This window comes from Capra hircus, chromosome 7 (assembly GCF_001704415.2).
Source record: "Capra hircus breed San Clemente chromosome 7, ASM170441v1, whole genome shotgun sequence".
NCBI classification, from domain to species: Eukaryota; Metazoa; Chordata; class Mammalia; order Artiodactyla; family Bovidae; genus Capra; species Capra hircus.
In genome coordinates, this window is record NC_030814.1 from 77450783 (window position 1) to 77476750 (window position 25968).

Genomic DNA, 25968 nt, shown 5'->3' on the forward strand with positions numbered 1-25968 from the left:
GCTACATTGTGTTTGGGGTCCTCAGGTTTCTGACTTGTCATGATAGCACATTCTGCCTTTAATTACTCTTTAATGTCTTGGCTGTTTTCTTGACTCACTTTTGTATACTATGTCTTTTCCCTGTGATTGGCCACAGATGGAACAGTCTCTGTGTCCTGTCTACCCTCACAGGGTTTGGAGCTCTTTACAGTTCAGTTTATTTGGTTACTTTGTGATCTCACTTCTCTGATAATCTCTAGAAAAGTTTTGATTTTTGCAGGTTATCAGGCTGTGTTTCATTTTAGCATGAGATTAATGTTCTCCTATGCTTTCTACAGGGTAAATCAGAAGGAAAGTCCCCTCCTCTGTTTAAAATCAGTTTAATAACCAGTGGGGAGAAGGGTGCGGGAGGGGCAAAGAGGAGTAAGTGATTAAGAGGCACCAACTACTACATATAAAATAAGCTACAAGGGTATACTGTACAACACAGAGGATATAGCCAATATTTTATGATACAGTTAAATAAAGGGTAACCTATAAAAATATCAAGTCACTGTATTGTACACCTGAAACTAACATTGTAAATCAGTTTTAAAAATCAGTTATGTTTCTGTGTTAGATTTTATCTTTGGATACAGCAGAGTCAGGATAGAACATATATATAAATAGTGTATTCTAGGCATGTGAAATCATTATGTTATCAAATAGTTGGTGCTCTTCTGGTAAATACTCTAAATTTGTTGAATGAAAACTTAAGAAGAATGGAATTCACCATTCAGTATTGGTCCCTGTTCCCATATCTGATTAAGAAATAGGAAGACACTTGTGGTATATTTTGCTTTGAGTCATTATTCAACATGATTACCTTGTCCTTTTTACCAGGTGGTTGACCAGATTGATACCCTGACCTCTGACCTACAGCTGGAGGATGAGATGACTGACAGCTCCAAAACGGACACCCTGAATAGTAGCTCAAGCGGGACAACAGCCTCCAGCATAGAGAAGATCAAAGTGCAGGCCAATGCCCCCCTCATTAAGCCCCCAGCCCACCCATCTGCTATCCTCACGGTCCTGAGAAAGCCAAACCCTCCAGCGCCTCCTCCACGGTTGACACCCGTGAAGTGTGAAGACCCCCAGCGAGTGGTGCCCACTGTCAATCCGGTAAAGACCAATGGCACCCTTCTGCGAAATGGAGGCTTCCCTGGGGCACCAACCAAAATCCCCAACGGAGACATCTACTGCAAACCCAGCAGTCACTTGGACAAGGCTCCCGGGCAGCCTCTGATGCACAGACCCGAAAAAGACAGGTGCCCCCAAGCTGGGCCTCGGGAGCGAGTAAGGTTTAATGAAAAAGTCCAGTACCATGGCTACTGTCCTGACTGTGACACCAGGTATCACGTAAAGAACAGGGAGGTCCACTTACACAGTGAACCCGTCCACCCACCAGGAAAGCTTCCTCCCCAAGGCCCTACCCACCCACTTCCCCCTCATCTCCCTCCTTTTCCACTAGAAAATGGGGGGCTGGGAATAAGCCACAGTAACAGCTTCCCCCCCCTCAGACCTGCAACTGTGCCTCCTCCCACTGCACCAAAACCACAGAAGACGATCTTGAGGAAGTCCACCACTACAACAGTGTGATGTATGCCATTTAAAAGCTTTTTTTTGGGTTTTTTTTTGTGTTTTTTTTTAATTTTTCTATATTATAAACATAAAATAATAAGTAATGAGCACTTTCTACTCAAGCAATAAAAAGCCCAAATATATTTATCCTGCATTCAGCAGAGTGACATAAAAATCACCTGGTAAGTATGCAGTACGTTGTTTATATCCTGAGTATTCATTGTTTAAAAAGTTACATGATCAGAAACCACAGAATAATGAAAAAAACTGAATATATCATTGTTTTCAGTTAACCCATTACAAACTGTAGTTTTCAAAGATTTTGATTTACTATAAGAGATGGGATTAGATTCATTTTATTCATGCCTGACTCATCTATGCATTAATAACATGCCATACTCTTAACTTCAATGTCATGCTTTTTAATAAGAAATTTTAATACTGAAGGACTATTTTATTATTTTTTTCTAAAGATGTTTGTCACTAGTTTTGCATAATTAAATGCTGAGGGTGATACAAGAAGGTTTATTTTCCATGCTATACAATTATGATCCTATGTTCACCTATATATGTAATGAAAGATTTGGTCTGTGAAAATATATGTCAATAAACAATGGTAAATAATGACAAAATCAAATGTTCCTCGGAAGTAAAATGAAGCAGTTGTTCACTCAATCCTATGGTAATTTACATCAAAATGGATAGCAACTCTGACAGAGTTTGGAGATCACTGTGAGTATAAGTCAGAATGTTTCAAATTAAATGTCATAATCCAGGTACTAAATAGGACTGTACACATTTTCATATGATGTGCTTCCGTTTTGGTACCTCAAGGATGATCTAGTGCATGCCAGCCCTTGAAGGTCCCCCTCACTCTCAGCATGCCTCCCGGACGCTCCATTAGCCAGCTCACTGAAGCAGTGGGATGACTCACCTCCTGCATCAACAAGCTCTCTGCCTCCCTGAGGGAGTCCCTCATTTATAGGAGAATCATACGGGAAAATACAGATGTTTCCGGAACAGGATGTTTTTAGCATTCGCCTTAAGCTGATTCCCCTCAGAGGTGAAATATGCCAGGGTTCTTTGTTATTCTATAGAAGGGAGAGAGGAAATCCTTTCCTTCTAATATCCAATAAATGTGCTTCTCTTTAATTTGTCAGCTTAGGTGATACTTACCCAATTCTTAACTACCATGATTGGGACTGATAGTGTGATTTGCCCTGGAGTGAGAAATGGGTTTACTCCCTTAGAATCGTGATGAAAGGTAAGTGCCTGAGCAAAATGTGTCCATAAAGTGGCAGGAATAGAGGGAGTCATCTTTGGTGGAGATTTGATTATTATGCAACTTAAAAAAGAATACTGTAATACTTTTGAATATCTCGGTTTTGATCTCAAAACTTTAATTTTTGCTGCTGCAGAGAGGTACTCTTCAATCATATTTCTTTGTTGCCTTTTTCAAGTTATATCATAATAATTTGGAATACTATTTTTGGACAACTTCCTATTTAAAGGGATCATATATTTTAAGCATAATTCCCTAAAGAAAATAAGTTTATTTTTTAAAGGGACCATGAAATAAGGGGAAAAAATAGAGATATCATGTTGAAAATTTACTCTGCATGATTTTTGTTGTGTGTGTGTTGGACATGAAGATAATGCAAGCAGAATAAATCCAACTTTTCAGAAACTTACAGAACATAAGACCAATAATCAAAGACCAGAATGTAAAGTGTATTAACTATATGATCTGTATGTTTAATAAATGTGAGCCAGGTAAACAAATAATTGACTTATTGAATATCAGAATTACACATATATTTTTAATGTTCTAATGTGTTCATTTAGGCTTGTTATAAATAAACCCAGGATTTTATCACCTTTCTAGATTTAAATATTTACATCCTTTCAAATGTCCGTCTCATGTTAGGTCTTTTGATATTACAGTCATAGAAGACTTGCTCTTTTCTCTCTTCAGGCCCTCTTTCTTTCACAGCCAATTACTGTGACCTAATAATTATAGTTTGAGACTTTGAACCTTGTGATGTCTGGGAACCAACCTGGACCTCAAAATTGAGCTTACTAACAGCTGCGTATCATCCGTGGAGCAGATAACTCATTTGCAGTAAAGCAAGTTGAATAAACTGGATGATTTAATCTTGCTGGTTAAGGATCTTTGAGCCAGATGCTTAGACACAATCTCTGAGGTTCAAAGCCATCTCTCTTCCTCAAATTGTAGACAAAGCTACCTCATAAAAAATCATCTTTTTATGTTTGATTAGTGACATATGCCAAAACCACAACTCCTGTTTTTATTTAACACATTTATAAGTTATTGCCTGTAAACCTAGGTTCAGCCCCAGCATTAAGACAGTTACAGTTGTTGACCTTCTTCTCTTACTACAGTCTATCACTTAGTCAGCATTAAATGGTAGATTACAGCAAGTGTTGGACATTCTTTTTAGTTTTTTGTTCCATATGTTCCTTTTTATTTTTTTTCCACTAATGTATAGACTATATTGGGCCAATAGGGGTTTTTTTGCCCAATAATTTTGTAACATTCACTGGAACTTAGTCATGCCTCTAAATATATGTAAACTCATAAAACATGGAAAGTAATTAACATAGAGTGTCATAATATTTGCCTGGAAATTTGCAATTAAAGTGTCATAAGTGGCAATGTAGTTTTTGTAATCAGCCAACTCTTGCTTTTGAAATTTAAATTCTGAAATGCAAGTTCTGTACATCATTTATTAAATCATCATAAAACATGGTCTATATTTTTTCTTCCTGAATATACCAAAGCAGGATTTTTTTTTTCCAAATCTTTAAGGGCATGGTCTTTTTTCACATCATGATTTTAACTCATTTATTCACACATGGAGTAGTATACCAAAAAGCTGACCTCCATACTCCTTTGGAAGATACTGTCTCTACAAAATGTAAAGTGGTAGTGCTGCTTATGACCACATCTCTTTATAGTGAAAGGTAGAACATATGGCTCAAAAAACTATATCCATTAATTAAATTGGAATAAGAAAAGTAGGCAGAGGCTGAGGTGGTGAGATGGTTAGATAGCATCACTGACTCACTGGACATGAATGTGAGCAAACTCTGGGACACGGTGACAGACAGGAAAGCCTGGCATGCTGCAGTCCATGCACACACAGCTTAGCAACTGAACAACAACAAGGAAAAATTTTGTCTTGTTAGTTTAAACACAGATGGTCCCATTTTAGTGATGAGAGGTTATTGTATCTCCACTGCTAAATGGTGAAAAGAAAAGAAAGTTGACCAAAGTTCTCTTCCATCTCTCAGTAGTTATAGGAGTTATAAAAGGAAATAAAACTGATTTTTTTAGGCCATGCTTAAGCTAAACATAAAATACCTGCTAAAAAATACAGGACATGGAAGAAAAGAAATTCCCTACTCTTCAGTCTGATTATATTCATACCTCCTCTTATTAGTTTAATAATAGTCTATGAAAAAAAAATGTCTGCTATTAACTGAAGTGATTTAATTAACCTGAAAAATCTTGTGTTTGAATCATGCCTGCATCTGACTGCTTAATGAATAAAGGAATAAGGCACTGTATATTATTTGGCTTTCTTTAGACAAATCAGTAGTTCCTTTTAACATCACCAAGAACAGCAGCTACACAGTCTCTGAAACTCTGCAGGGCGTTTTATCTGCATGTTCTAATTATAGTTCTTGGATGCTTCGTGAAGAAAAGCTGAGTAGTTCCACATGTAATTGCTCTGGGAATGATGTAATCAAGTCTTGAGTCACCACCTTGACTGAATTTTTTCCCATGGAATATAGGCAATAACGCAATGTCTTGCATTTGTCCTGGTTCGGGTTTCTTTCCCCAGTTTCTCTGGTCTTTCCCTAGTTTCACATGCTGTAATGTACACTCATATTTATAGCAAAAGATTGCATTGTTATGCATGTGTACCTAGTGATGTTTTCTAAGTGAGGAAATGCTTTGTGAGCAATAAAATTCCATATCACATAATCAAGTAAAGTACACAGAATCTGACGTTTACTAGACACTGGTGCAAAATCACAGACATTTTTTGAGCCCATATGGAACTGTGACACTGTATTCAAATTTTAGACTAAACCTTTCACGATTTTAGAATTGTGTAAGTCGTCTGATTCTGAAATAATGATAGATGTGATACTTCCATTTGGGCAAGCAGCAGTGTTGAACATAAAACTGCATTGTTGTTGTTTAGTCTCTAAGTCATGTCTGACTCTTTTGCGACCCCATGGACTGTAGCTGACCATACTCTATCCACAGAATTTCCCAGGCAAGAATATTGGAGTGGGTTGCCATTTCCTTCTCCAGAAGGTCTTCCTGACCCAGGGATCAAGCTTGCATCTCCTGCATTGGCAGGCGGATTTTTTACCACTAAGCCACCCAGGGTAGCCCATAAAACTACATTAGCTGCATTTTAGTGGAGCATCCCTTATGAAGGGTGTTATTTCATTGGAAGCACTTGGATTTATCAATCTGGTCTTTTTGGATAAATCTAGAGTGGGACATAAAGAAGCTCTGCAAACAATATTCTCTTTAAAACATAGTTAGATCAGCCTGGGATACAGTACTATGTGAAGACCAAGCAAAATACATAGGAAACTTTGCTTATGACTTATGAATTCCACGCTGATCAAAGATGGGTAAACTAATATTTTTAATGTTTTCTGAAACTTTACATGCAGTAGTAGTTTTTTCTACCTCTCATATGAATGTATAAAATAGAAATTATTATCCTGATTTAAAGTGAAGAAATCCAAGACCCCAGTTTCAGTGCTTTGCCAAAACTGACCCCTTAGTAAATGACTGGCTGGCATTTTGTTAATAGTACCATCAGGACTTCCATGTTTTTTTCCCCACAATATCAGCATTTAATTGTGTTCTTTAGAGCCCTGAAATTTTCCATTTTTTCCTTTGTTCTGAGGAGTTATTTTGACTCTTGAAAGGGGATGTCTAATATTATTTTGACATTCCTAATATGTTTGATCTTTGCAGAATGTGAAAGGGATTTCAGGCAATTTCCCTACCATCAAAAATGAATGAGCTGTTGAATAATTCAAGCTTCATTTTCTCACGTGTTATACCAGAGGCATTACCTTTCTGGTTTTTTATCTTAAGTTCAAAGGCTGTCTATTATTCTGGATTATTTTTCCCCTAACAAGTTCTGATTTCATAGTATTAATACCATTTGACACTACCTGTGTCACTTCCATTACTGGTATTTCATTTAGGAGTTTCATCTGTTTAATATTGACCCTGACAGCTGATAGATCCACAGAGTGGATTTGTCTAAAGAACCAGTGCATTAGAGCTCTAATAAAAGCATTTCCATCCTTTTGTTATTAGACTATAGATAGGTTTTTTCAACTATTTGGTGATGTAGTTGTCAATTATCCTAACCACCAAGGGGAATTTGGGGTCAGCTAAATAAAACACTGTGTGCCCTTGGGTAGGTTAGAGTTGATGTTGACAATACATGATATCTAGCCCTTATCAATGGCTTGCCTGGTGTCATTCTCCTGTGTGTTTTTGTGTTATTTTTTGCTCACAGTATCATTTTTCCCCCCTAAAAATGCAGTGTCTTAGCCGCTGTATTATTATCTACATTGTACAAATGAGGAAACTGTGTCACTGCTGTATAAGGTCATAGAGCCAGGCGGTGGTCACAGCAGGACTGTAAGGCAGGAGGTCAGCTTCCACAGCCCGCGTTGTTCACCCCCTCTCAGGACTGCTCAAAGCACAGCCCCTGCATTGTGCACGGGTCATCTATAAAGCTTACAGACATTTAAGTGAAACTTACTTGAAGGATGCTGGCAGATAGTGAAAACATAAGCCAAGATAGACTAGCACATGCTGTGGTAGCAAACAGCTAGTATCACAGAAGCATTGTGTTGTTTCTCGTTTACTCCAAGTTTACCCTGAGTCCCTCAGACTCTCCAGGGCAAGTCTACCTCAGGTGGTCATTCAGTGATCTGGGCTGGGCTGAGTGTGTCTCCAGCACCTGGCCATGCGTCCTCTTCCAAAATCACCACAACAGAAGGAGAGGAGACTGGAGAATCTTAGCTGTCTTTTTTCCTCAGTCCTTGTTTGTGTCATTGGCCAAAACTAGTCATGTAGCCCTTTCTGTCATCCCCATGTCCTCAAGAAAGGAAAGGATATCCACATATTGGTGAGTACCAGTCAGGTCAACCATGGTTTCCAAAGGAGTAATGTTTTGGCATGTGTATAATGCAAATATATTACAGACCTCCTTTTCTTTCCTTTTCATATTGCTTGACATTTGTTTAATCTCACCATAAGTTACAATGCCATGTCAGTTTAAACAAAGAAGGAGAGAAAAGACGTGACTCTAACAGCAGCCTTGCTAAAAATTTAGTGGAGGGAATTGACAGCATTTATGAAGATGGCAGGTAGATTTTATCTCAACTTTAGCTACCATAGTTGAATTCTGAGATTATTCACCAACATACATCTTTTATTTAAGCATTTGAGGAGTGCAATTTTTGAATGAAGAATTTTTCAGTAAATTAGGATACTATATGAATAGCTATCCTCATAATGATAGATCAACCTTTGACAACTTATTTACCCCAACTAGTAAAAAAAAATGACATTCTACTACAGAACTTTGTCATAGATAATGTAGCTTATGTCATGTTTATAATGTTAATTTATAGGATAAAAGTGTAAATTTGAAACCAGAAGATCTGGATTTGAAGTTCAGTTTTCCCATTTCCCATGTGTTCTTGGTCAAATTACTTAACTATGTCTGAAGCTTGCTTTCAAATGAGAATTAACAGTGTTATTTTCTACCTAATAGGCAACCCACTTTAGTATTCTTGCCTGGAGAATTCCATGGACAGAGGAGCCTGGTGGGCTACAGTCCATAGGGTCTCAGAGTCGGACATGACTAAGCAACTAAGCACAGCACAGAGCTCTTGGGTCACTATCCTCTTCCCTGTGTGTACTCGGGGTTCACCCAGTCCTCCTTGACAAAGTAAGAGGCAAGAAGATTAAGATCAGCAGCAGGATGCTGCAATTTCTCATACCCCAAGTGAATGTCTATGGCATCAGAACTATAAGCTTCCGCTCTTCTTAGGCAGCAGTGCTGAGAGATAAAATGGATGAGGCAACACGGATAGGCAATTTTAGGATTCAAGAAGTCTGTAACCTTTAGCACAATTGAACAGATAAAAATCACCAAATCATTCTTTACATACATCAGAAACACATCCCAAACTCTTCCTCTAGGCTGGTGCTAAGTAAATTATGTATGGCAGCATAGCTAATTACTGTTTACTTTATGTCTTGGTTTAAATTCCATTATATTATTTGCATGGGATGAAAGTTCTGCTGACACAGAGTGAGTTACATACAAAGTTCCATCACTCTTCTGCTTTATTTGCTCAAATTCCCACTATTTTCCAGCTCATGTCTCTCTCCTGATGTGCATTTCCTCTGTCTTATTTTGCTTATACCTTCATGACGTACTTGTTCCCCAAATTGCCTGGCATCACACATATTATTTCTACCAGAGTAATACTGATAGACTAACCGTCCTCCACTAGCACCCAGTTTCCTAAGACTTTAGGAAAGTATGCATGTATGCTCAGCCATGTCCAACTCTTTGTGACCCCATGTACTATAGTCCTCCAGGCTCCTCTCTAGGCAAGAACACTGGAGTGGGTTGCCATTTCCTACTCCAGGGGATCTTCCCAACATAGGGATTGAATCTTTATCTCCTGCAACTCCTGCATTGGCAGACAGATTCCTTAATGGTGAGCCACCTGGGAAGCCCTTGTATTTCTCCTCTAGAGGATACCTTTCAACATGTTGTTATAAGGCCATAATGATTTAATAAATGTGGAAGTATTTTGCTAATAGTAAAACCTCACACAAATGTAGGTCAATTTATACTTCTTACCAAATTACCATGTTCCTTAATACTCATGGATTGATTTGTCTATGCCTAGTGTTCTTGCCTAGAGAATCCCAGGGTCGGGGGAGCCTGATGGGCTGCCATCTATGGGGTCACACAGAGTCAGACACGATTGAAATGACTTAGCAGCAGCAGTGGCAGGCCACTCCAGTACTCTCGCCTGGAAAATCCCATGAATGGAGGTGCCTGGTAGGCTGCAGTCCATGGGGTCGCGAAGAGTCAGACACGACTGAGCGAATTCACTTTCACTTTTCACTTTCACACATTGGAGAAGGAAATGGCAACCCACTCCAGTGTTCACGCCTGGAGAATCCTAGGGACAAGGGAGCCTGGTGGGCTGCCATCTATGGAGTTGCACAGAGTCGGACATGACTGAAGCGACTTAGCAGCAGCAGCAGTTTGATGCTCAGTTCAGTTCAGTTCAGTTCAGTCACTCAGTCATGTCCGACCCTTTGCAACTCCATGAATTGCAGCACGCCAAGCCTCCCTGTCCATCACCAACTCCCAGAGTTCACTCAGACTCATGTCCATCGCGTCAGTGATGCCATCCAGCCATCTCATCCTCTGTCGTCCCCTTCTCCTCCTGCCCCCAATCCCTCCCAGCATCAGAGTTTTTTCCAATGAGTCAACTCTTCGCATCAGGTGGCCAAAGTACTAGAGTTTCAGCTTCAGCATCATTCCCTCCAAAGAAATCCTAGGGCTGATCTCCTTCAGAATGGACTGGTTGGATCTCCTTGCAGTCCAAGGGACTCTCAAGAGTCTTCTCCAACACCACAGTTCAAAAGCATCAATTCTTTGGCACTCAGCTTTCTTCACAGTCCAATTCTCACATCCATACATGACTACTGGAAAAATCATAGCCTTGACTAGACGGACCTTAGTTGGCAAAGTAATGTCTCTGCTTTTCAACATGCTATCTAGGTTGGTCATAACTTTCCTTCCATGGAGTAAGCGTCTTTTAATTTCATGGCTGCAGTCACCATCTGCAGTGATTTTGAAGCCCAAAAAAATAAAGTCTAACACTGTTTCCACTGTTTTCCCATCTATTTCCCATGAAGTGATGAGACCAAATGCCAAGATCTTCGTTAAAGTAATGCTCAAAATTCTCCAAGCCAGGCTTCGGCAATACGTGAACCGTGAACCCCCAGATGTTCAAGCTGGCTTTAGAAAAGGCAGAGGAACCAGAGATCAAGTTGCCAACATGCGCTGGATCATCAAACAAGAGAGTTCTAGAAAAACATCTATTTTGCTTTATTGACTATGCCAAAGCCTTCGACTGTGTGGATCACAATAAACTGTGGAAAATTCTCAAAGAGATGGGAATACCAGACCACCTGACCTGCCTTGTGAGAAACCTATATGCAGGTCAGGAAGCAAGAGTTAGAACTGGACATGGAACAACAGACTGATTTCAAATAGGAAAAGGAGTATATCAAGGCTGTATATTGTCACCCTGCTTATTTAACTTATATGCAGAGTACATCATGAGAAACACTGGGCTGGAAGAAGCACAAGCTGGAATCAAGATTGCCGGGAGAAATATCAATAACCTGAGATATGCAGATGACACCACCCTTATGGCAGAAAGTGAAGAGGAACTTAAAAGCCTCTTGATGAAAGTGAAAGTGGAGAGTGAAAAAGTTGGCTTAAAGCTCAACATTCAGAAAACGAAGTTTGATGCTACTGATATTTTATTCATCTCATTTATAAATAATCATTTTACATAGTTTTTTAAGTTACTATTTTCAAGTAAACCTAATAATTTTCTTAGAACTCTCTTAGTTCAAATGTAGAACTCTCATTCTTGACTTACTAGATTTTGTGAATTAGAAAATGAACATGCTAGAAATTCAAGGCGACTACAATCGAGCCCAGTTTATTAAACTGTTTCGACAAGTATAGCTTAATTTTAATTATTTATGATAATATTTAATAGTACATGGGTAAATTCATTTATAATATACCAAATTAAAATCTAATACCACTAAGCCTTTATAACTCCTAAAAATGTTTGGTCAAATAAGAGATTAAATTATCAAGCTTTTGTTTAAAATAAGGAATGTCTGTGTTTGTGGTTAAAAGCATTGTCAGTGATATTAGTAAAATTTGACAAAGTATTAACTCTTAGTTTGCTTTAAAGAAGTGTACTATACTTGACTACACTGAAATGGTATGGTACCTCCCCAAAAGACTAAGAACCAAAAGTTATTTGATCACAGTGAATTATGACTTAAGTATAAGTAAATATTGCTGATAGAAGTTCAAAAACAATTATTTCCAACAATTCAAGCCACTCTTGAGGACAAAATGGAATATTTGGATTTCTTTCACTTTTGTTTTCCAAAACTTTATAGTTGTGTCAAATAATGACTATATTCTGCTTAATATTTTAAATATAGTACTGATATTGTTTTTTTTTTTAAATAGATTTATTTTTCCTGAGTGGCTTTATTATCAGTATTACAGAAAATTAGTATTAAAATAGCTCTTCTATGAAAGTTGCTCAGTCATGTCTGACTCTTTGCAACCCCATGTCCACCAGGCTCCTCTGTCCATGGGATTCTCCAGGCAAGAATAGTGGAGTGGGTAGCCATTCTCTTCTCCAGGGCATCTTCCTGACCCAGGGATTGAACTCCGGTCTCCTCCATTGCATGCAGTTTCTTTACTGTCTGAGCCACCAAGGAAGCCTAGCTCTTCTTTATGATTTCCCAGTAGATCTTCTAATTATCAAAGCTCCAATTTTCAGCTGGATTTAAGCTGGATTTGGATCCTACTTCTCCTTTGCTCCTTTTCTTTTACCCAAGTTATTTGAATTTTTTGCCAGTTTGTGTGTGTGGGTGTGGGGGTGTGTGTGGTAATGCCATACTCAGTCACACTCTCCTCAGAGCGGCTTTTATCCCCTACATTCTGTCACTACATTGTCTCCTGTTTTTCGCTCATACTCTTACCTCAGCTGCTAGACTATTCTGCAGATCAGCATCAGTGTCAGTTGAATCACTCAGTCGTGTCCAACTCTTTGCAACCCCATGAACCTCAGCACGCCAGGCATCCCTGTCCATCACCAACTCCCGGAGTTTACTCAAACTCATGTCCATTGAGCCAGTGATGCCATCCAACCATCTCAACTTCTGTCTTCCCCTTCTCCTCCTGCCTTTAATCTTTCCCAGCATCAGGGTCTTTTCAAATGAGTCAGCTCTTCACATCAGGTGGCCAAAGTATTGGAGTTTCAGCTTCAACATCAGTTCTTGCAATGAATATTCAGGACTGATTTCCTTTAGGATGGACTGGTTGGATCTCCTTGTAGTCCAAGGACTCTCAAGAGTCTTCTCCAACACCACAGTTCAAAAGCAATTCTGCAAATACCAACAGAGAAATTTTCCTTTCACTATTTCATCTCAATCCAGAAAATTTCAAGACTCAGGATAATCTGCTGTTTAAAATTCTTAAGTGTGAGCATGGCAGTTCAGTTCTAGCAAAAACCTTTCAGAGACTGCTAATCTAGGGAGCTAATTAGGGAGTAAAAGCCTTTCTGAGGCACCTAATCTGAGGGAGCTCAACACTAGTAAGACTGTTACCACCCAGTAATCAAAATGGCCAACCTCCTGGCAGGCCTTGCTGCTGCTGCTAAGTCGCTTCAGTTGTGTCCAACTCTGTGTGATCCCAGAGACGGCAGCCCACCAGGCTCCCCCGTCCCTGGGATTCTCCAGGCAAGAACACTGGAGTGGGTTGCCATTTCCTCCTCCAATGCATGAAAGTGAAAAGTGAAAGTGAAGTCGCTCAGTCGTGTCCAACTCGTAGTGGCCCCATGGACTGCAGCCCCCCAGGTTCCTCTGTCCATGGGATTTTCCAGGCAAGAGTACTGGAGTGGGCTGCCACTGCCTTCTCCCCTAGCAGGCGTTACTCAGTTCCTATTACTGTACCTTCTCCTGAGCCCAGCTTGAAATAATTTATCCTCTCTGTTTCAAGAGAGGAGCTTTTGTACATCTTGCTCGGTCGATTTCCACTATTTATCTCTATCTTTTCATTACAAATAAAATATTATAAACCCACAGTAGTAAAATGGGTACAACGCAGGTAAAAGTTAAAAAGTATAAAACTTAAAAATTCCTTTGGAAAAAATACCCAACTATTAATTAAACAAATATGAATTTCAATGCATATTATCTCTTAAATTAACAATATTATGGAAAGGCAATTATTTATTATCTACTGTCACTAAATTAACAATATTATGGAAAGGCAATTATTTATTATCTACTGTCACTAAAAAAAAAAAGGATATTAGAGTAAAAGAAGCTTAGATAATTAAGTCCAGTCTCTTCACTTAATAGGCTATAAAACAGACCTCTTAGTAGGACAAGTAAACTCATTCGAATTCATGTAGAGAACTGGTTTCCTCACTTGATATGAAATGTATTCTTGGGTATTTAAGCAGTTCCCAGTAGAAGACAGATTGCTGCATATTGATGCATGAGAAATGGGATCTTTAAGCAAGAAAATGTGAGCTAGTAATGTAAGGTTTATCACATATGCAGAAAGTGCTAGACAAAGAGAAGGAAGGGAAGTAAAAAGAAAATTGAAAATAGGTAAGCAATTAAAATCTCATATCTAAAAAGTGAGCCGAATACAATGGAATAAAGTGAAGGCTATACACTTAATATGTGAAGGTTGAGTTGTATTTTTTACTGCTTAGACTAAGTTTATGCAGCATGCGACTATTTTATTTGACATACCTTTTTGAGTTTGAAGATACACTCTACTTTGACAGCAATGTGGAAGAAAGATGTTTTCCTTCCCAGGAATGTAGATGGCTGATATGAGAAATTTGTGACCCAGGTGTGTTGTTTAAAGAGGGCTTTGTGAAAGTCAGGTGTGTCTTGTAAAAGTTCTCATGAGAATGAGGCTTTTAGTTAGGTTTATACTGTCTTTCCGGAGAAGGCAATGGCACCCCACTCCAGCACTTTTGCCTGGAAAATCCCATGGATGGAGGAGCCTGGAAGGCTGCAGTCCATGGGGTTGCTGAGGGTCGGACACGACTGAGTGACTTCACTTTCACTTTTCACTTTCATGCATTGGAAAAGGAAATGGCAACCCACTCCAGTATTCTTGCCTGGAGAATCCCAGGGCTGGGGGAGCCTGGTGGGCTGCCGTCTCTGGGGTCGCACAGAGTCGGACACGACTGAAGCGCCTTAGCAGCAGCAGCAGCACACTGTCTTTCACTGCTTGCATTTAGAATCCATCTTACCTAAGCTCTAGCAGATCACTACGCTGGTATAGTCGGGGACATCTGAGTACTCTCAGGCAGCAAGGACTACACGGCCAGACTCAGAAAAAAGAGGTAAATACTATTTGCAACTGGAATGTTTCAGATAGCATTCTCCTTAAGCCACCCTAAACTTGGCTCCACTTACTGGAGTAAATATACAAGTTGTATAAATTTTCTTCCCAGTGAGGAAATTATAATTATTATAATTATAAAAATTATAAAAATTATAATTATAATAATATTATAATTATTTTTCCATGGTTCAGTTCAGCACTTAACATCAAATTTATTTTCTAAGCCTAGAAAATTGAACCCCCATGTTTTCTGTTAGAGCACTTATTCTGTGAACTGAATCCAGAATGTTCTCTTGTGCTTGATAAAATCATTTTGATAAAGATGAGCAGTCCTCTCAATATATTTGTTGACAGAACTCATGGAGTGAACAGTCTGCTGTGAAGTGTTTTATTGATTACCATTTCCTATAGCTTTTGCCATGGCCCTTATTTAATGTATTGTGCCTTGCAATGCTTGGGGAGATTGGAATGAAATTTGAAAAGACTATTTTTGTATCTTTGGTTCAGTGTGTGTGAGAGCTTTCTTGCTGGTGGTTAAGATGTGTGACATTTACTTAGCTTAGGTTATAAAGGTTAGACCTCATAAATTTCCTAATCCATGAAATGAGGGAAGCTATACTGGATTTCTTGTAACCTATGGACTGATATAAACAGCAGCTGATACACACTAGTCCTTTAAACAACAGAGGAGTGGAATTGGAACTGGTAGTATATATTACCTTTAGGTATCTTAACTTCTTTTCTATATTGAGTTAAATACTAACAAGTCATCTGGGCTTATATAGGCAAACAGAACTGTGGAAGTTTTTGTTTTTGTTTTCAGTGTCAGAATTCAAACACAGAAACTAATATAAGAACACAGTTTCTTGCACTCCTTTCTGAACTTCCTAGGAAAATAGCTTCTTTAAAAAAAAAATGGGGGAGAGAAAACAAACACCAGTGAAGGTGGTAGAGAGGATAAAAGATGCCTATATATAGCTTCTGAGCAGACAGTGCTGTGGAAAGCAGGATTTTCACAAGTGTGGGAGACTGACTCCATTGGCTTGAGATTCTTTTTAATCTCCTTTGCTGATCTGGGGATGTTATTACAAATCAGAATAAATGCAGGATTCTTATAAAAGAGGAGTGCTAATTGTACTGAAGAAAAAACTGATGTTTTCCAGATGGAGAGATGAAGAAATCCCAGAATATATGTTCTAAAATTTCTTAGAGCTGGATGGTATAGAAAGTAGAGCACCACTGTGCTGAGGAATATTTCAGATGTCCTCTGAGTCTGTCCCTTTGCTTTTGTGCTATACCAGTGTGGATCTCAGTGCTGGCCAAATAGCAGAATCACCTGGGAAGATTTACAACATGTTCCATCCTGAACCAGTTCAATCAGAATCGCTCATAGTCAGCTCAATAGTAGACTACTTTTAAATTACCCGAGTGATTCTAGGATATCAGCATTTTAAGAACCACTGAATAATAATATACACAGAATGATACATCTGATATTTTTTATCCTAATTGCAGCAGCATGAAATCAATATGGAGTATATTTATATTTTCCTTTTCCCATATAAGCAAGAGAAGAATGTACTTAGAAATCTATATTTTAAAGGGCTTATGTGGAACACTAAAATCTTGTTTTGGTTAATGCAGCATTAAAAAGATAATCCCTGAGCTAGAGATGTATTTAAGGTCAATAGAAAGTGGGGAATGTATGTCTTCTGTGTATTACGTTGCCACTCAAAGGTTCTGTGATTTCCTGCATCATTGTTTTAAAAAGTGAAAAGTAAAACTTGATATTAAATTATGAGAGAAACCAAAAGTAGAATTGCAAACATTTTAAGAATATTGCTTAAATATCTGTAATATACAGTTCAGTTTAGTCGCTCAGTCGTGTCCGACTCTTTGCGACCCCATGAATCACAGCACGCCAGGCTTCCCTGTCTATCACCAACTCCAAGGAATCAGTAATTCTAAGTCAAATATGAATATAGAATAGTATCCTAATTTTATGACAATAATTCATTGTCATTTGGTATTCATATTTTCTGATGGTGTATTTAAGCTAAAGCATCAGATATAGTATCCTGACATTGCTAGAAATCTTACAGTTGTTATGGCCTCCCTGAAATTCTTCTTTCTACAGGTCATGTTAATTAATTATAACAAGCTCAAATATATTGTATTTTCCACATGTGCTTTAAATAAGCTTTAAGTGTCTGTATATGTCTTTTATTTTTATGCCAAAGAAGTAGAAGTCAATTTTCAAAATTTAGAAAAATAATATTCTGCATAACTGCTTCAAGATTAATTTTCTATTAATTATGTTTATTTTTCATGATTAGCTTATATCCTTCACTAAATTTAACAAACTTTAAATTTTCTTTATTCCTTTGTTTTTATGCTCTTTGGCTAAGCAAATAAAAGTTATTGTTGACATTCAGAGCATAAGCTTACAATAAGGATATATAATCATTAAAAATATTCAAATTGTATATTTATTAATATTAATACTTATAAATAATTTGCAGTGCTCTCTTCTGATCTGGTTGTAATTACTCTTAGAAATAAATACTGCCAGTTAATAAGTTGAACTGGAGCCTGTCATAAGATGATATGGATCGAAAAATGTTATAAAGCATTTCAAACAAATTATCAAATATTTCAACAGAGATCTTGGTATGTCACTGATTACTTATTCCATAACAGGAAACGCACCTTTGAAAAAGCACTTTTATTTAAAAATTCACATATTTGGTATCATTCCCCTTTAAGAGTCATGTGGCAATGTTCAGAGAAACGGAATCTAATTAAAATGGATTTTAAAATGGCTCCAAATAGTCTTCGGAGTGATTTTACTAGAGAATAAAAAGCCATTTTCATACTCATGAAAATCAAACTGATAGTGAGTGATTTGTGTTTTATTTTTCACTCAGAGAGCCTCTTGTAAAGGGGGATTTCTTTGGGTTAACTCAGATCACATTCAGACTCTCTCGGTGTTTGAGATTTTACATTTAATATTACTGTCCATGCCATCCCCATGCCTCTTGATGAGACGGCTCTCTGATATCCCTGTGCCATGATTGTATCTGTTTCTAAAGAGAAAACTTGCAGTTTGGCTTAGGGAACAAAGTATTTGCCCTCTCTGCTTGGAATTTGGTGTGAGTGGCACTGTATTTGGGCTGGAGATCTTCTGGATCCTCTGGCCAAGAGGCAGCTGTCAAAAAGCCCCATCGCTGTAACAGGCACTAATGTGCAGATCAGCTCAGCAGATGCCAGGAATATAACTTGCTGTTTGATTCCTTGAATCTGTTCTTATATAAAAAACAAAAGTTGCTTAACAGCTGTGTCATACCCATATACCTTATCTTTTGAGGGTAAAAAGGCATTTGGGGTTTTCAGGGATCTCTGTTCTGAGAAGAATTGTGTGCTTGGAAAGAGAGGGAGATAGAGAAAAAAGTAATATTTACTGAACAACCATTATTAGTTATTTGCGTATTTTATTTCTGTAATATTTTATTTCATAAGAGAGAGACGGATGGAATTCAACCATCTATGGCAAAACATCAATAAATCTGGTTGGCTCTTAAATTGTTTTCTATAACCCTATGTATGACCCTTTTTTTAATTAAAAAGAAAACAGTGATTCAAAGTAATTTAAAAATTATGCAACAGAGGATGAGATGGTTGGATAGCATCACCAACTCAATAGACAAGAGTTTAACCAAACTCTAGGAAATAGGGAAGGACAGGGAAGCCTGGAGCCCTGCCTACAGTTGAGTCAAGCTGAGCAGAATGTGAAAACTGTCTTGATCCCCTTTAGGAGAGATGGTTATTCCCTTGTTACTGAGACCCCGAGACTTGGAAGGTTACCCGAGGTTTCCCAGCTATTACGTTAGAGAGTTGTGTTTGTGTGTGTGTGTTCAGTGGTGTACAACTTTTTGCAGTCCCATGGACTGTAGCCTGCCAGACTCCTCTGTCCATGGGATTTCCCAGGCAAGACTATTGGAATGGGTTGCCGTTTCCTCCTCCAGGGAATCTTACCGACCCAGGGATCAAACCCGCGTCTCCTGTGGCTCCTGCATTGGCAGGCAGGTTTTTTACCTGAGACAGAGTTGTGACTTCACCATAATTCTGATCTGTTTCAAGACCTATGAACCTCCCAGTATACTGCAACCTTGTGAAAATCCCAGGCAAGAGGACAACCCTGGCTGCCTAAGAAGTTTCAAAGAGTGAGTTCTTATTTTCCTAAAACTCTCCAGCAACTTTAAGGAAAGGATTATCCTAGCAAAGTTGTATTCGCTTGAAACTATTGTATGCCACATGTTCGATAGTTTCAAACAATCTGAATATTTTATTGACTTAAAAACAGATGCAGCTTTAGGGAAAGAGCCATTTAATCTGCTTGCCTGCTATGTTCCTTATTTCTAATAAAGGCTCCTTACAGGCTGCAAATGATTCTCTTAGGATATTTGTGAAACAGCTGCAGGAAATTTCCATTTTTCCATCAGATGAAAATCGTTTGTTTGTAGTACTTATGAGTTACTGCACCATTTTTGATAAAGGAAAGAAGAAAAGGAAAGTTAAAGGAAATAACTTGTTATTAATAAATGGAGTTTTTTTTTTCTCTGAGTAATATCTTGAGAGAAACAAAGTATGAAAAGCTGTCAGGGGCAATTCTGTTGCATATCAGAATTAGATATAACTGTGGCATCACTATGCATAGATTCTTACCATAGGCTATAAACCGATGGGCCAGGGAGACTCAAGTTACCTATTGGTTACTGATCAGTTTTTAGCTTCTAAGAATGGGAGGAAGTGTGTTTGTCTTCACAGAATCAGCATCTATGAAAATGTTTAATATTTTTTTCACCTTAATGATTTTAGTCTTGATTTTAAAAAAAAAATTATCAATGACAACCATCTATTTTGGGGGCATTTCTGATGCCAGTAAAGACACCTCTTATCCTCAGCAAAATCTCTTCTTGAATTTAGTAACTACCAGGATTAATCCTTCATCTTTCCCAGTGAGGCATTTACTATAAGAAATGTGGTCAATGTTGACAATGTTGTCCATTGCTTGCTTTTAATCTTAGGATGTTTGAAAGACAAAAGACTTTTTTTTTGTTTTTGTTTTAGATAATGAGTGTATCAAAAGCTATAAAATTCCAACCAGTGTTCTAGTCATGTCTATAATTTATTTCAAATTTTCAACAGAATGGTTGAAAACACCCATCTTTTCTTCTGTCAGAAGGGTCATTTTCTTTTACAACAGCACTTAAGAGCTCCTAGTTAGATTTTAATTGTCAGGAAATGATTTCCTTAGGATACTTGAAATGAAATGTTCTTAGAACTTCCTTACTTGACTATGCCAGTATTCTAATAAACCTCAGATAGGAAAAGCTAAAAATGCTGTTATTATTATTGAGGAAATAAAATGGATAGGGTAAAGCAGACACTCATGATTTTATGAGGTACAAGGAGCCATTTTCAAGTACTGTAAACAGCAGGAGACATTATTATTGGTTGTATTAAACATATCTATTTCAGAAGGACATGAGAATTAAACTAAATGTACATGCATAGCTTCAGATTTTTAAGAGTTTGGGAAAATAGAAAACAGAATTAAAGAAGGCACATGGACATTATCAGACACATTCAGTTTAAGTTAGCATTTAGTTATAATAGTATTTTCAGGCCATTTTTGACTAGTCATCTGCAAAGAATGCCAACACTTGCAGTGAGATTTTTTTTCAGGGGAGAATTTTTATCATTATCTGTTCATATTAATTACCAGTCTTTAGCATTCCCTTCAAAAACTCTTTATAATTACATCTAATCTTGTGTGTAATAAGCTCTACTTGTAGAAATTTATACTGAAAATAAATAATCTTTATTAATTCACAAAATTCAAATAAAACCATGTGATCTTAGTTTGATATCTCAAAAACAGGACAATGGCCTGATTTCAACAGCACTGGCTTTAGTGATGGTTTATTTTCAGATTCACAGTGGTTTGTTACAAGTTGACGTACTTAACAATTTTGAATTTATAAAATGTTTGTCCCTCTAGAAACAAATAACAAGTAATATCCCAGCTGTCTTGAAACAAGGATACTCTTGCTCTTTTGATAGTGGAATTTTTCCAATCTTTATTTTGGAAGGAAGATTTACAATTTGTATTTCCTTGTACAGCTTTATTCTTTCAGGCATTTGCCCCAAATAGACTCGAGAATTTCAGAATTTTCAGGAAGAATAAAGTTTATAAAAATAGCAGACTACACCGATGAATTGTAGAGGAGATAGCGCACTGGAATATCTCTTAACTGGAATATATCTCAATTTAATCCTTACTAGCCTACTGCTGCTGCTAAGTCATTTCAGTCGTGTCTGGCTCTGTGTGACCTCCTAGACGGCAGCCCACCGATCCCTGGGATTCTCCAGGCAAGAACACTGGAGTGAGTTCTCCGCCTTACTAGCCTATATGCCTCCAAATTCCAAGTAGTTGTGATCTATGTTGAAGAAGTTGGGACTAGAGGAAGACCTAAAGATGAGGATTTCTGCTAGCCCTCAGTTGTTAAGCAAGACTCAGTATCACTGTGACTCTAGAAGGCACAGACAGAAATGTTTTAGAATTCAGAGATTATTTGGGCCAAATTCTCCATTAAACATGCAGAACTGAAACCAGAACCCTTGGCTTCTTAAGTACGTTTTTCTTCAATATTCTTCATTTATCTTCAATATTCTTCATTTGTCTTCAATATTCTTCATTTGTCTTCAATTTTTTTTTCAATAAGTATGTTTTATTTCATTATTAGAAAGTAAGGCATAAATGAGATTTGCTGTGACATGTGTTGGAGGGTCAACATCAGGATAAGTATAGAAGTGATTCAAGTGTAATCACTGGAGCCTCAACACAAAGTGAAGGCAATTTCCTTCTCTTATTTCTCAGCTTGTCAATGGGTAACTAGATAGGAAGTCATAGACTCGGTTGTAATCAGAGTACAGGCTGATTATGTAAAAGAAGTTGGGTGTTTGTCTATGAGAAAGACAATAAGGAGTGGTGAGCAGGGCCCTTGAATACTCTCAGACTGAAGACACCCTTACCATCAGAGATCTTTCCTGCATGACATTACACATAGTAAAATATTCCCACATCCTACATTAGATGGAATTTTCCATTAAAGTTTGGATATTTAGAATTTCTTTTAGAAATTATTTGGCAGCCATTAACCATTTTGGTTGACAGTTGACTATAATGATTTCATAATCATATAAACTACATAATCAGAAATACATATGAATTCTTGCCAAAGGAGAAAATTGTTTTCAAATGTAGTAAATTTTACCTATGTACTAAGTTAATATAACTGAATTTACCATAGTGGTACATTTTATAAGTATATAATTAAATGTATTGACTTTATTTTGCAAGGGTCTTTTTTTAAAAATTATAATTTTGGAGAAATTAAGGGAGTCTCAAAATTGTTGTCAGTTACTGAGAATCTCATAGGCCCTCATTACTCTGCCCATATATCCAGTGGGAAAAAAATTACTTATAATGTGGGCATGTGACCAGCAGCAAAGCATATGAACTTCCTAAATGCATTTACATTAGAAGTATTTTAAAATACTCAGCTAGGTAAGCTGCCCTACCATATGCATAGTAGCTCATGAGAGGAGTAGGTATGCTCTTCCCATTATGACTACAGGTGAATTCCTAGCATGTATTATTGCAATTTTAGTTTTCTATTGGTGTTGTAACATATTACCCCAAATAGTAACTTAAAACCACCTAAATGTATTATCATTCTAGAGGGCAGAAGTCTGCAGTCATTTTCACTGGACTAAAATAAGTCAGCAGGGATATGTTTCATTCTGGAGACTCTAGAGAATTCTCCAGACTTTTTCAGCTTATAGAGTTAGCCTCCATTCCTTCTCTCATGGCCCTTTTCCATCTTGAAAGCCAGGAAGGGCCTGCTGAGTTTTTCTTACTTGGTGTTATTTTAATACTGGCTCTTCTATCTCCCTTTTGCATGTTTCATGAACTCTTTTGATTATATTAGGCCCACATGGATAATAATGATTTTCCATATTGAGGTCAGTTAATCACCAACTTTTATGTAATTTGCAATCTTTATTTCCCTTTTCTATGTAACCTGACATATTCATTGATTCTTAAATTAGGACATAGACATCTTTGGAGAGCCATTATTCTGCCTGTCACAACTACAATTATTGTGCTCATTTACTTGTTTTCCTTTCCACTGAAATATAAAAACATTGATAGTATATAAATGGCAGTTCAGAATATTAAAAAAAAAACTTTGAACTTTTTAACTTGAAATTTATATGATGAAGCCATCAATATTACAGATTAAAAATCTGAGTTAAAAAGTCGGTAAGTTACTTGCTCAGGTTCCCTCAGCTCCATAGTGGGTTAGAACCTAGCACTTCTTGTCAGTAATTTTCTCTCTCTCATAAAACTGTCTATTTGTAATGCACCCCCTTTTTCACATGCAGTATAATTTTGAGATTAATAGTTGGTTGAATTCATAGGATATAGGTCCAATGAAAGTTAAACTTGTAGAATTTCAATATATACAACTACACTTAATAAGTATGACTATCGTTAGAGTGATATAAAAGCTTTTGAATATACCTTGACTTCAATAAGTAATCTTTTTCTAAACTGTTCTCCTATATCAAAGCCTAGGTTATATAAAAAACTGCTCTTCAGCCAAAATTTTAATATATTTCCTAGATTCATGAACCGTACTAGTGCCCAAGGGCTTGGTTTATGTTACTGGTATATTATGATTCAAAAACGATTTTTAAAAAACCAATTCTCTGACTTAATGTCTTATTTTGTTCAGGTAATCAATTTCTTCTTTGTGTTACATATGTCTATTAAAACAGATAGCATATTAAGTTCATGAAAAGGAGTGTCCATGGAAGTAAATGGCATGAGTTATTATTATAGTCAATGATTAATGTCAAGCAACTTGTTAGAATTTTTATTAAAATCAAATATAGAAGTACAGACTGTAAAATATGTAATTGGAAATAATTGAGTTTTCTGAAAAAGTGTTATGATAAGAATTACGTTTTGCCAGAAGTGACTTGAGTTATGGAGTATAGAAGTTAAATTGATTTCCTAAGTCTGATCTGTAAGCAGCAACCTTGTTAAATTTTGAATTCTACATGTTCTGCCTTTAAAAATAAATTATAGGACTTTATTATGACTGGCACAAGGCACTGTGGAAGCTGTTTTGGTTTTAGTACTTCATGTTTATATCCTTTGAAATTCAATGAAAAATAAACACCCACACACACATATTTATGACAAAAAATTGAGTAATTAGCAAGCTGTAAATAACATGTCCTAGATGCATTCAGAAGCTAAAAGTAAGTGAAAATATTCTTAGGTATGGTAATATTTCATATACTATTTAATATGATTTCCATTTAGAAGTATTATATAGTAACCAACACTTAATCACCTTGAGGTTCAGTTTGATTTCTGAGCCAATACAATATCATTTTGTGTTATGTTCTTCTTACCATGTTAAAAATCAAAACAGAGCAAAAGCAGATGAAAACAGTGGTGGTATGTATGAAAAGCAAAATAAAATGCTTGTTGTTTTTCCTTTTATTATTATTCTGTGGCTATTCCAGAAAATGAACTGTTTTTGAGGTTGGCACCAATACTTCTTACCTGCCTATCACAGATTTTAAACACAAAAAGAAAAAGTGGAAGAGCCTGGTAAGAAAGCATCTCCAGAAATATTCAAACATGGAGAAATATTGATCACAAACGGGACGTCTTCTCAGTCGTCATCTTCTCCTATGACATTTATTCAACAAACTTGCATCAGGCTTCTTCTTTGTTCACTTCCTTTCCAAATCTTTCCCCTTCCTTGACTTTGTGGCCAGCAGAGATTTGTCTTCCCACCTATATGACTGGTCCTCTCAGAAGGCATCACCAACTTCCCGCTGTTCTTTGAATCTAAATGAATCCCACCATTTTTTTCTTTAACTCTCATTACATTTTTGTATATTTCCATTACAACCACCAGTCACCCACTGAGCATAGCACTTCCTCACAGTATTTATGTTGTGTTCTTTCTTCCTCTCCTAACTGCATCATCAATTACCACTCCTTGAAGACAAAACTACCTGTGTTCTGCCTGTATCAGCGGAGCTGGCTTAATTCCTGGGATGAATGTAAGGCTGAATACCTAGTTGTGGATGGATATGTAAAATGAGTGAGTGAGTGAGTGAGTGAATGAATTGTGATTCCTGAGAATTTTCTCTGCACCAGGTAATGTGCTGAGAGCTGAACGTGAGGGAGATGAACATGGCTCATTTCATCACTGCGCTTACAGCCTGACAATACTTTCTATAATGGCTTCACCCTTCCTCGACAATTATTTTGAACTTAAAGTATTATAGTTTGGTGAAGAACATCTGACTAAAGTTTTTCTTCACTAATAATTTCAAACATCTTTTCTGTTGTACAGTCATTAGGTCAAAGATATGAACACTTTAAGCTGTAACTCTTTCTTGTCTCCTTCACTTTTTGGGAAATAAGGGAGTTGTAACTATTGGGTTATGCTTGTTTATATTTTTAGCCAGAGGGAAAATTTTTTTTAAGATTTCCTAGAACTTCCTTTATATTTTGAAAAAAGAAAAAAATGTAAAGGGGATATTGTAGTTGTGTATAGTTTACGTCTGGTTTAATCTTTCTATCTGGGTTTTGCTATAGTTATCTTTGATCATTTATTCTTGAAAACTTCTGAGGGAATGCATGGGTGACCTGACAAAAATAATGATTTGATTAATAAACTCATGGGGATAGATCAGCATAGAAAGCACAAAGCTGTTTCTTACACGTGTGTAGTTTCAGCTTTCTGCTCAGTCACGGGCTGCAAACAAGATTGCAATGATGTGTGGCACATATGCAGTCTCTTTCTTCTTGCCTAGAAAGATGATGGCATTTGACTTGAAAAGGGCCTGGTATAAGCAATGTTTGATGTTTTCTTGGTATAATATCCTCCCG

At 37.2% G+C, this 25968-nt stretch overlaps 1 protein-coding gene across 4 annotated transcripts in view; it reads left to right on the plus strand.

Annotated features, from left to right (window-relative positions):
* The window catches only part of PRR16 (proline rich 16), a 278577-nt gene that overhangs the window by 174487 nt on the left and 78122 nt on the right, over nucleotides 1-25968 (plus strand). For 2 of the 4 annotated variants that reach the window (XM_018050672.1, XM_018050671.1), the window contains exon 3: nucleotides 862-2248. In XM_018050672.1, the coding sequence (XP_017906161.1) occupies nucleotides 913-1617 (705 nt within the window). In that variant the 5' untranslated portion in view covers nucleotides 862-912 and the 3' untranslated portion in view covers nucleotides 1618-2248. Of the gene's footprint in view, nucleotides 1-861; nucleotides 2864-25968 lie in introns of those variants that run through there. The other 2 variants (XM_018050670.1, XM_005682718.3) reach the window with 2 other exon arrangements.